Below are 12,959 nucleotides of genomic sequence, written 5' to 3'. Positions count from 1 at the left end.
GACGGAGCAGCACGGCTGTGCAGCGTGTGATCTGGACACAAGCGATGGAGGCACAACTTGTAGAACTTTGGAAAGCTCATCCGAGCCTTTTCGATGTGGCATCACAAAATTATCACAACCACAACAACCGTGAAAATAGTTGGATTTACATTGCTGCTTAATCACAGCTGATCATGTTTTTCAATTTAGCAAAGTTGATGGTGGTGTGTCTGTGTGAGTGAAAGACAGAGAGAGCGAGCGACAGATTTTCTGTTATAACCTTCATGTTATGGAGGTGTAACCGGTGTGATTCTGCGTTGTGTCTCTCCCACAGGGGAATTGTAGAAAAAGGGCTGGCATTTATTTTTACATTAAACATAAAATATGCATTTACACGTAACATATTTGACATAAGATAAAACAAAAACAACATGAAATCTGACATACCTGATAAAAAAGGTAAAAGAAAGAAAGACCTCCAAGTAAATAATTTGCCCACTCCAGCTCCTACGACCAAATACAGACAGTGGGGAAGAGGATTAGCTCAACCCACCACAGCTCCCAAGCTAGCAAGGAATACATATTCATGCTATCATTTATGGCGCCTAAAACACATTTATGACACACACATACTACACACTTATAACATCTTACAAAAACAGGCTCAATAATGACAATAACTGAATTAAAATCGCAATCATAAACATCAGGGTGGTTAAATATGAATTATGTGTGCTCTAAGGTGCTGGAAAGAAATGACACCCACCTCTCCCACAGGGGAATTGTAGAAAAAGGGGAGAGGCAAAAGGGGTACACTGTATTTATAGTATTGCACCAAAGAAGAAGAAAAGAATGAGGAGGGGCTCTAACTGATAATGAACACAACTACAGGCTTGGAGGTCCTAAAAGTCAGGTATAAAAGGAGAAGTTTGGGGGTTTAGAACACATTTTGTGTAATTATAACAATGTTATTTATGACTCTGTTATTTATGACTCTGTTACATAGTGTGAGCACTCGGGTCGCATCAGAGCATCGGGCGGTATAGTGTGAGACCTGCATCGTGACATATGAACTTCTAACCCCTGCGAGTCAATCGTGCAGTTTGAGCAGGAGCTGAATAACGTGACTGAAAAAAATCGCACAGTGTCTGCCCAGCTTTAGGTGTACTGTCGTCCGAGACTTGCACCGCCGTGTCGGCGTTTGTTTCCCTGTTGGCCATGCTTCTTGTTGTGGTCATCTGTTGTCTTCCGGTATTTTCTCCGCAAGCGACCTTTCCTCGACCAATGAGATGAGCGGTAATCTGAATTGTCATACTCGAATTGTCATAAGTGTGCTGTCAGCTCATTGGTCACAAAGCAGGAGAGGGGCTGGGAATTATGTTTTCAAACAAAGTGTTAATTCCATTAACATTTATAGACTACTTTTGATTCTCACTGTATTACGGGACAAAGTGCGTCCCTTATTAGCTCAATACGGGACGTGTGCTTTTGTTTCGAAATACGGGACGATTCCGTATTTTAAGGGACGGTTGGCAACCCTAGCTGTGACCCACCTGGCCTTGATAAAGTCCTGCTGTTTGTTGCTGCTCTCATGCAAAACAGCACAAACTGCAGCACATCTATTTGCATTCTTGTTTGACTAAACAAAAAATTTGCTTTCTAATCTGAGACCTAACCATCGACTGCACGCCTCTAATTTCTTCCTCTATAATCTGTTTCCTGCTGGCTGCTCATTTGCATTTTGTATTTCTTGTATTGTGTTGTTCCAATACACCTGCTTTACATCTGATAAATACAGACTGCAGTATTTAAACATCAGCCGCCTGTTCAGAATGAAATTAAACACATTACACATCAGTTGAAATGTCTCATGATTCAGAGTCAAACTTGTTAGGATACAAAACCAAAGCAAGAACCATAATTCTATATTTATTACCATGTCACTATTTATTTAAATGAGTTAAACAACATGTAGCTGTACTGATGACAGAGGAATGTATATTTATTATACTCAAATAAATAAAAGGATTTCTAGAGTCTTAGCTTGCAAATTAAACTCAGGACTGTAAGTGCAGTCAGAGCCGTGAATGTGTGGACAGGGACAGCTTTTGAGTTTTACACTCAGGATGCGATTAAAGTTCAGACCTTCAGCTTCAGAGCTTTAACACAAATGTTCAGCAGTTACAGACATTTTTATACGCAGCACCGTTTCAGAGACTCGGACACGAATGAAAAATTGAGCGATGAGCACTTGATGGGCAGGTGAGGCCTGTCGTCATCACACAGCTGAAACATCCATGAAAGTTAAAATCTTTGAGGACCAACAGAAACATCTTCCTTAAAATGATGCGAGCTGTAGAAGAACAAAGTCTGTTAAATGAAGAAAAATTGGAAATATAAAAGAAAAGTAAAAGAAAAGAAGAGTGAAAGTAAAACTGCAGAGAAAGTGTTCACCTGCGTGCTCACAGGAAGACGTGCATCTTGCCTCCAGGCTGCAGTCAACACAGAGGCTTTTCTGTTTCTCACTCTGCTTATTGATTCAACAACTCGACAACCTCTGCTAACGGCCAGCAGAGAGGGCCATACGTCATCTAAACATCTTCGTACCTTCATAACCTGCCGTGGACAGACAGAAACTGTGATTACATCTACAAAAACACCTGGCAGCGCCTCTCCCTGCTGACAGCAGCTTTCCAATAGAAAAAAAACAAAACAAATCAGAGCAAAATAACCAGCCAATCATAAATCAGCACAGTCATACGTGACCTTTCACCTCATCAGGACCCTGATGGAGTCCCTGCAGCTTGGACCCATAAAGAACTGCTGTTAACGTGATTAACCACTCGAAACGACATTTGATCTTTCTGTGTGGAGCTTCTTGAATAGACTCAGAGACATTTCAGACACATTTTCACAGCTCTGTGATCGATAATGACGTTTATCTGATTTTGATGATCTGCAAAACATCAGTTTATTTAACAGGGAGCCACAGACGGTATCAAAGTATGAAGGCCACACAAAAACCCACAGTTTAACAAGTCTTTAACAAGTACACACCGAGAACAGCAAAGAGGCGGAGCCTTTTACAACAGGTAAACTCAGGTGTGGTGGAAGAAAACAGCAGTTGTTCCTGTGATCACCATTAAAACCTTTACTGGGAAAAACTGCCGCGCGTCCTTCATCAAAGCAGCCGATGAACAAAGTCCGACATGAAGGAAAACAAACTTCCATCCATCGCTGTTTGTTACAGAGAAACATCTGCACCAGGCTCCAGGAGCTTATTAAAGCTGATTCATGTTTAGATGATACAGCTCAATGACGGCATATTTACACGGAAGCAGCAAACAGGGAGAGTCGTGAGGTGTACTAGACCAATGTTAGGGTTTTCACAACATTTTTCAGATTAAAAGTCAAATAATATAAAATACTGTATTCATTTTAAAAAATTCTTTAAAAGAATAAATGTTATTTTAATATGACATGTACATACAATCAAAGCATGTTTTGAAAGATTTTATTTTCAGTTAAACTTTTAAATTGGAAACCAGTTAGAAGTTCATTTTCAAAGACCTGCGTTTTGTCCTCTGATAATCCTATATTGCTCATTAATAACACAAAAGCATTTCTTATTTGATTCCTCAATTAATCGATGGAATAATCGATGGATTACACTGAAATAATGGACAGCTGCAGCCTTACTTCAGATTGAGGTCAGCAGCTGTATCTTACTTGCAGAGAGAGGTTCAACTCATTTAACATGGAGGACCCAGTCAGCTGACGCTCGCTGGGCGAGTGATGCTTTCCTCTTCCTGCCAGTGTGATGACGTTTCACTGCACATTTAATCCCTCACATGTCTCCGTTTGACAAACATCATTTCATCAGTGTGTCCCAGTTTTTCCACATGATGCAGAAATGTGTGAAATTATTAATAAAGTTCTGACAGCTGCCCAGAAAGCTTTTCTTGATTCACAATTTTATTTTATTTTTTATTGTTGTTTTTTTATTGTTGTTGTTTTTATTTTTAGACCCATGGTCTAAAAAACAAACAAACAAAACAGCAACTTTTCGGTCATGTAACTGTGTGACATGTATGAATGCCTGCATGGAAGGAACTGTGAAATGCATGAAAATGCCGTTAAACTCCAAAATTGATGCTTTGCTTCACATTTTCTCAAGATAGCAGCGTCCTTCCCAAGAGGCTTTGCGGGGCCAATTCTGGCCACAGGGCCTCATGTTGAAAAACGAGGGTTCACTAAAAATTGGTTCCACACATAGCGGGTGTGTGGCAGTGTGGGCTTAGCTGTGTTCAGTGGAAGCATCTTCCTCCTCTGACTGTAGTTACTGTGACTGTCATGAGATGCAAAACTGAAACACTGAGGGAGGCGGAGCACAGCTCAGGGTCAGCCACTACTTTTTGGTTACTGTTGCTGCTGCACGTCACTTTATGATGGGTGAGGTTTTATCTAAGGAGCCGCTCACATGATGATGTCACCAATGGTCGACTTTGTTTCCGAGGTAACATTAGTTAGTCTGATGAAGGCCAAAGTCCCACATCCTCTCGATTATCATGCAGAATGAAATGATTACAATACATTATTTTACAGCTGCACACAGAATCCTGCACGTTAGGAAAATATGTTTTATTCAATAGAATAAAAGAGCACAGATATCACGCCAGACAGTTTTTCACTAACATACCAAACAAACAGCAGCAGGTTTAAACACAGGCCACACAAATATCCCCGATTATTTTAATAAGATGTGCAAAAGTTAATAATAGTAAATATTCCTCCTGTTTATTGGACTTAAACAGAAAATCACAGTTACTGGCACTTGGCTCAAACATTTTAAAACATTAATGTTAATCAACAAAAAGAGAGATGAAAAGAGATAATAAAGTCAATAAAATGGCTTTAGTTTCTTCATCATGGTTGTACAAAGACTGATTTGTGTTTGTGCAGGTCTGAGATCAGCTTGGTTCTGTCTGAGATTCCTTCATATTTAGAGTTTTTCCTCCTCGCTGTCTCCGAGTGTTTCTCTCTGCTTCGACTGCTCTGAGACAGTCCGTGTTTGATTGAGCACAATGTAAATAGTGTGTGAATGTGTGGATGACGTAAAGCGCTATACAAATACAGGCCAATTACCAAATAAGATGAAAGTGAATTAAATCGTTTCAGAATGTGCCCCAGAGGGGCCGACATGGCAGCCTCGCCTCTGTCAGTCTGCCCCAGGACAGCTGTGGCTACAAGCTGCCTCCACCAGGGCGTGAATGTGAGAGTGGATCAAAAGTGGTATTGTAAAGCGCTTTATAAATGCAATCCATTATTATTATTATTGTTAATATTATTATTCTAAATATAATCATTGGTTGATTTTATATATTAAATTCTAAAAATCAAATAATACAACAATAAGATTTTTTTAAATGTTACATTTTAAAATGTCATTTTGTCAATTTATATTTGATATATTCTGTCTTTAAATTGTGAAAATATATTTTAAAATCTTAATCTTAATAGTTTTTTTTACACCAGTGTTTTATCCAAACATATTCAAGATAAGAGTTGTTGTAGTTATTATACGGCATTGCTAATTTCTTCCTTTTGATGTAGTCTATCATACTGGGGTTTTTAAATTAAATTATTATTTGCTATATATATATATATATATATATATATATATATATATATATATATATATAAATAGAAAGTGATGGATGGCACAGTTTTAATTCAACGAAAACATTAATCAAATATAAAATAATTCTGCTAAAGCTTTTTTCAAATTGTTCTTTGAAATCATTTAAAGACTGATTTTCTTTTTCAAAATAAATGTATTTACAACAGTGCTCAGGCTCTATTGACGTAAAATATTTTATTTTTTATAAATATGCATTGTTAATCAGTGATACTTAAAAGTTTAAGGGTCATTATTCTGCAGTTAAGTTCATGTAAGCATTGTTTTTAAAGGAAGTAATCAATCTTTTTGGGGGGGGATTTGTTGTTTTTTAAGCTGTTTTAATGACTTGACAAACAGAAATAAAACCAAACATTCCCAGGATTCCCAGTTTGTCTAATGTTATCAAAACAGCAAAGTGAACTGGAAACAAGTGTGAACTTTTGAGCCTTCAGGGAACATTTTTCTGTTGTCTGAGAAACTGATGATGAAAATACAGTTTTTCCAGTGATGTTCAGCAGAAATGATGCATTCCTATGAGAGGACAAAGCGAGAGAAGAGGATGGGGAGGAGGGAGAGCAGCAGAGGAACTGAGAGGTAGATGAAGTGAGCCGAGGAGGGCACAAAGGTGATGAAGCCCGGCTGGTTGGAGGTGATCTGTCTGTTGATCCAGGACTGGTACTGTGATACCCGAGTGTAGACTCCTGGGAAATTGGGCTGAGCGCAGCCTATCCCAAAGCTCACCACTCCAGCCTGGACCCAAACGGAGCTGTTTTTAACCACCAGTGGGCCTCCAGAGTCACCCTGCACACACCAGACATGGTGGTTATAGCACCAGCAGCCATGTGGATGCATATATGGATATATTTACATCTGTTCAAAAGTGACAATATTATATTTGTATAATTGTGTGTGTGTGTAAATATCAGTCTGCCAAATGAATTTGCTAACATTTGCGAGACACAATTTTCACCAAAAAAAGCACAAATGTTAAATTCTGTATGAAAAAGATAAATAAATCAATTACCAATCAATCAATGGTAAACATTGTTGTAGTTCTTGTTACTGTGTTCATTTTTATATAACATAGTTTTTTACGCTGTTTTTTAGCATTTACACTTAATTTCATTTATCTAATTTATGTTAATAACTTTAAAATACTCCAATTCCTCAGACAGTTTAAGTTGAGCCAGTTTTTCAATGTGATGAAAACATCTGGACACAAACTCAGTCAAGTCAAACTGATCTTCACAGTACGACAAAAGTGTGAACAAATACGTTTCATATTTTGGGTCCTTCAGAGGTTCCACTGTCTGCGTTGTGATTGGTGCTTTACGTCGTGGCTTCAGACTCATTTGTAGGTGTTCACATGGACCCACACTCACCTGGCAGGAGTCCTTTCCTCCCCGAGTCACGCCGGCACACATCATGTTGCTTGTGATTCTACCATTGTAGGCATCGTTACAGTCGGTGTTGGACACGATAGGGATGCTCACCTCCTGTAGAGTCCCAGGGGAAGGAAGGGAAACTGAAAAAAACCAAACAGAAATGTGCAGTTTGAGGCATGAATCCACCACGTGTGAAGAAGATGCTTGGATACTGACATATATTTATCTTTGATATCGTTAGAGTTGTAGCCTGTGTACACTCATTCACTCACTTCTGTTAAACTTGCTGTTTTAGTTAGCCTCAGAGTTGCTCTTCAAAATGTATTTACTTACATTTCCTGCAAAGTCAGAGACCTAATGTCATGGTCCCGTGTCTGCCCGGACGGCTCCACAAGGCCACATGTGTTTCTGTTTACTTTCTCCTCTCACCTCCCCGCCGGGGCGGAGCTCATTACGGGCTCCCGCCCTTGGCTCACACACCTGCTCTTTTCCCGGACCCTGCGTGGGTACCCGCTGTGTGAATTTGAGTGAAGAGGAGGGCGAGTGTAAATTAGATTTTTCCCTTGGACCCCGCAATTCCCCCACTGTATATATCTCCACTTGGTGATTATATAAATAAGATCATTCCTTGTATTGAACTCTGCTCTGTGCTTGGTTCCTCCCCTGAATGTGACAGAATCATCCAGCCAATGAAATGGACTCAGCAGACCCAGCAGCTTCCGCTCCTATCCTCGCCGCCTTGACAGCAATTTTGGAGCGCCATGAGCAAATGTTTGCTCGCACCAGAGGTGAGCTTTCAAGCCTTAAGCATATCAGCTGTCAACTGCATCATAAAGATCCAAGAGTAGGAAAAAACTGCTCTAAAGAGTTTTGGCGCACAGGAGTTACCGCAAACACTGACCTCATTAAGATCACATGGATACGCCAGGAAATGAAGAAAAGCAGAAGCTGAGTATGATCATAATCCGACTATAACAGTAAAGGTTAGTAACTGTCGCTGCTCCAGTTCTTACCGCCGTCTCGGATGTTGCCCCAGCCGGTGACCCAGGTGGTCGTCTCTGCAGGGAAGACGCTGCCCTCCTCCGCCAGACACACAGGTCGGATGTAGTCCGTGAAGTCAACAGTTGAGGACAGCCGCAGCAGTGCGATGTCATTGTTGTTGGAGTTGGAGTTGTATTGTGAATGTATGATTATCCGTGACACTGACCGGGAAACCCCATTAGTATTAGTGCTTTGCAGTGACTCGTATCCGAGGTGAACAGTCAGTCTTGATGGGGTGCTGAAAATAGCAAGAAGCACTGACTGTTAGTGCTTAATTGATAGTTGACAGGTGAAGAGGGTGGGTCATATGACAGGGTGAGAGCTTACTTGGGGAAACAGTGGGCAGCAGTCAGGATCCATTCATTGTTGATCAGGGAGCCTCCGCAGAAGTGGCGACCGGATGCTTGCAGACTGACCTGCCAGGGCCACGCTCCCGCAGGAGCATCCTGGCCTCCTACAATCTTGGTGTTAAGTGGAGCTTGTCCACAAACTGTAGGCAAAGACATTTATGCACAAAGAAAAATGACTCTCAAACGTTCAAAGCTGGAGAGCAGCTTCAGACCAGATAACGCCGTGTCGGCCCATAAACAAAGCACGAGTGAATCCAGAGGTCAACAAATGAAAGCTCATCAGTCTGTCCCGTTTCAATGAGCCCAAATTTCAGGAACATCTTAAGAGACTTTGGAAAATTCAAAATCAAAACTTAGTGTATTTCAAATTCCTCTTCATAATGAATAGAGGAATACGGGACATCAGACTACTTGTTCTTATTGTTTAACGATGAAGAACTGCCGTGCAAGGAAAAAAAACCCTGAGAATAATACAGCTGAAAAGCATTTTATTCATACATGTTCTTATCCATTACTATTACCTACTATATTGCAAGGTTTGTGTCCTGGCCATTTGTCCCAAACTGCATCTCAGTAAAAGAAATTCAATCTGCATTTTATTTATTAGAAACTCCGTGTGTGTGTGTGTGTGTGTGTGTGTGTGTGTGTGTGTGTGTACTCACCATCGAGCTGTGCGTTGCTTCCTGTTTAGAGACAATAGAGACAGAGACATGATGTATTTGTTAGATCTCCGTGGACTGAACAGGCTGGTTGTTCTTAACGTGCTGTTGGAGTTTCTGGGTGGGGCTGGAATGTGCGGCACGAAGCCAAACAAAAGACGAAAACGATGTCTTTGTCTTTGTCTGAGACAAGAAAACGATGATCTTGAAAGACAGGACATATCAGGAGGCCACAGTAAGAACACGAATGTACGGAGAGGTTGTGGTATGAAGAAGCGCGGCATTAAAGATTTTATCTTTCCACGGTTGATGGTTTGACTGACAACAAATAGCCCTATTACCAGCCTACTTTTGAATGCGAACATTTACAAAACATTCTGCTTTATGCTTCATTAAATTTCAGAGGGAAATCAGCTACTTCCTGTCATTGTGGAGATTTTAAAAGACTGTCAACAAAAACATTAAATTTAAAGAATGAAAAACTCGATCTCATTGCAGGCCGACATGGGCAACTCTTTCTTTTTTTACTCATCTGCGAACCCAACAGGAAGTCGTTGAATAAACACTTTGTTCACCAGCGTGGTGTTAAGAGGAGAACGACCCTGGAAATGTCACATTTAACACATCACTGAAATACAAAAGTTTAAATAAAGCTTTCAATGAACTTTTGTATTTCCATAGTCGGTGTTTTTTCTCTACAGTACTTCCTGTTTTTATGGTCATTTGGTTTTTACCAGTGATGCTCGGTCTATACCGATATGGGGTCCATGCTAGTGTAACCATGGCTGATTTCTGCTTGCAGTGACATAATTATTGTTTCTGATCCAACCTGTGTGAGAGAACGTCCTCTGAGACGAGAGCGTTCAGTGAAAGGTAAAACCCACCCACGTGTCGATACCTCAGTATGAATCATCAGCAGGACACCGAGAATCAAACCGGCCAGCCTGGTTTTTTTAAACCGAAAAAAGCTTTGACGTGACCTGAAGCTCCTTTAACCTGTATGACTTCAAAGCTCTTTGACTTGTTTACTTTAGTCTACAGCTCTTAAATGAGCAGCTGACATCATGTTTTCTTTTCCAAGAATTTGTTTGTTCTGTGGGACACGTCGGGAACATCGGAGCTTCTACAGTCTAAAAGCATGATGTGAGAAAACCAAAGAACTTTATGGTGAAAGCACTTTTCTGGTTCCTTTTAATGTTTTAGCAGGAAGATTCTTTTAAATCATGTCTAAAATAAAATGTATTATTTTTATTATTACTGAACTGCATTATTTGATGAATTAAAGCTGTTCTTTACTCACAGCTTGACTCCGTCTGAACTCTGACCTGTGATGTAAGAGGAAGCAGGAAAACACGCTTTTGTTGCTTTTTATGTTTTAAATGATTACAGGGACGATCTGTTTTATTATTTTATGATGAAGTCATGATGGCGTGATCATGTTTGTTTGTTTTTCTCAGCTGATTTCTCCTTGTTTTGTAATTAATGTTAAATTAAAATACTCTTAAAAACTTTTATTGGAATCAACTTTCAGTCCTCGACAGAGATGAGGAAGCCCCCATCCATCAGGCCCTCAGGGCTGAGCAGCTGACTGTCACCATCAGTAAAGCACAGCGGCGCTGTCATCACGCTTTAGAAACTCATTCAGTGTGCCCGATGCTACCAGTGCATGCGGGCATCTCATAGTTATGTACACAATGTGCTCTGGCATCATCACTATGACAATCTGGTAGAAGGTTCCTCATCATCCGGGCAAGGACAGAGAGACTCAAGAGGAGCTTCTATCCCCAAGCCATCCGGGCCCTAAACACACACACCCGCCCTCTCACATCATCTATAACTGACTGAGTCAGGACTCTTCCAGACACTAAACCAAGGCACAATGTACATTTCAATTCCTTTAATTTTAAATATGCTTATATTGTCTATCCTGTAAAATAGTCAGATGCCTATTCATATTAATGTACAGAATTCACCTGCTTGCTGCTACTACTGCACATTCACCCAGTGTATATACTATATATATATAATGTTCTTCCTCTACACCCCCCCGCTACATTTCACTGTGTGTTATACTTGTATAACTATGTATGTCACAAATAAAGAACCTTGAACCTTGAACATATTAATTAGTTCCTGATGGTTTCTGTTCAGACTGAAAGAGGACAAAGTTCACAAGATTGTTTCCTGCGGGTGAACTTTATTTCACTTCCTCTTATTCTGCTTTGTTCGGCTAGCTTCACACAACGATCTTCGAAGAATAACTAACTAAAGTGAAGGCAAACGGTAGCCGACAGCTAGCAGCCGTGCTGTCTGTATCCATCACTCACAGCAGCCCTCACTTTAAGAAAACACATCTAAAGGCTACAGTTGTCTGTGGGACTGACTCGATGCCTCAAGCAAATAGAGAACTGCAGTTTTCAGTATTTACACCAAAATAGCCCCAAATATTCCTGTCAGAAGCCACGTGCCGACCTAAATGTAAACTTCAAAATATTTGACTTATTCTTTGCATATTTCCACGACCCTTTATCCATAACACATTCATAGAACCTACCGTTGTATATACTGGATTATCTTATTTTGTATTTCTTGAGTTTATATTCTGGTGCACTCTTTGCATTCTTCTGTTATCTGTACCTGAGCCGTGGGGTCTGTAAAATCTTATCTTCAAACTGGTACAGTTTACAAGAATTCACTCCCATGACTGCCAATTGAAACTACCACAGATCTCTTACAGGACAGTCGCCTGAGAGCAGGAACTGTCAGCAGTGAAGTGGAGGAAGGGTTCAGATATTTAAAAGATACTTTTACTGAGAACTTACATTAAAAAAAACCTGTAAACGTGTGAGCAGAAGGATAAACTACAGCAATACAAATTGTATGCTTTTTATTGATGCTGAGACATTTCCATGTACATGAATTGTTAATTTTATTAGTTGAGTAAATTTGTGATGTTTCACATCCTTCTAAACTTTATACATTTAACATTTATCTCTGAATTTAGTGAAATAAAGTACAAAGTATTAAAACGATCCTTCTAACTTTAAGATCTCAGGTTGTTGAAGCTGGTATTGTTGTGGCTCTTTTCATTTGTTCATTTATTTCTGGTAATCATGAGTCAGCTTGTTGTATTGTTCTGTAATGAGCAGTAAAAGCAGCACAAGAGCCCGGCTCAGGTCTCTGAGAAACACGGAGTCAAACTGACTCGTCTGGATGTTCGTGTTCGTGTAGCAGTGAAAACAGGAAATTTACAGATTTAAAAGCAGACTTTTAATTTTGTTTGATGTTACAACCTGAACAAATGTGTCCACGGCCATTTATAACTTACAATATTGTAAATTATTACAATTTTGTAAAAAGAGACGAGCCGAATTTCTTTGTATCATCATTTAAATTGCAAAATAAATGAGATTGTGAGTCTTAAATCTCAGGTGAGACTCACCTGTAAGCGTTAAGGCCAACAGCAGGACTCCACATGAAAACAGCTCCATCCCCACAGAGTCTCTTCTCAAAGTGTCTCCCAACTCCAACGGCAGGAGTCTGTAAAGCACGAGGGCGTGACCGCCTGCATCATACCTGACCGTCAGTCAGCTGAGCACACGCCACAAACACACCTGACACACCTTCTTCTTCTGAAACCAAAAGCAAACACAGATGCAAACAGACCGCACTGCTCACGGTGCTAATGTTGTTGTCCTGATTTGTTTTTATTGATATGTTTACATTCATACAGATTTTCCACCAGTTTTCCTGTGAAAATGGTTTCATTTTTATTAATTTGCCAACAAAATATGTCAAATATTAAAAGCATTTCTGTATTTTATTTTACAAATATTATTACTTAGATTTTTATGTTCACTCTTCT

At 39.9% G+C, this 12,959-nt stretch overlaps 1 protein-coding gene across 1 annotated transcript; it reads right to left on the bottom strand.

The window, feature by feature from the left end:
* Window positions 1–4,605: 4,605 nt before the first annotated feature.
* LOC309704537 (trypsin I-P1-like) lies at window positions 4,606–12,667 on the bottom strand. The gene is made up of 6 exons (XM_082529742.1): window positions 12,537–12,667; window positions 9,098–9,118; window positions 8,413–8,575; window positions 8,058–8,323; window positions 7,042–7,184; window positions 4,606–6,460 (listed from the first exon to the last, which is right to left on the bottom strand). The coding sequence occupies exons 1-6, from the start codon at window positions 12,583–12,585 to the stop codon at window positions 6,191–6,193; spliced, it is 912 nt and encodes a 303-aa protein (XP_082385868.1). The 5' UTR covers window positions 12,586–12,667; the 3' UTR covers window positions 4,606–6,190.
* Between the last annotated feature and the right edge of the window lie 292 nt (window positions 12,668–12,959).

Source organism: Aulonocara stuartgranti (assembly GCF_965226115.1).
Source record: "Aulonocara stuartgranti genome assembly, chromosome: 4".
Lineage (NCBI taxonomy): Eukaryota > Metazoa > Chordata > Actinopteri > Cichliformes > Cichlidae > Aulonocara > Aulonocara stuartgranti.
This window is presented reverse-complemented; position numbering and strand designations above follow the sequence as displayed.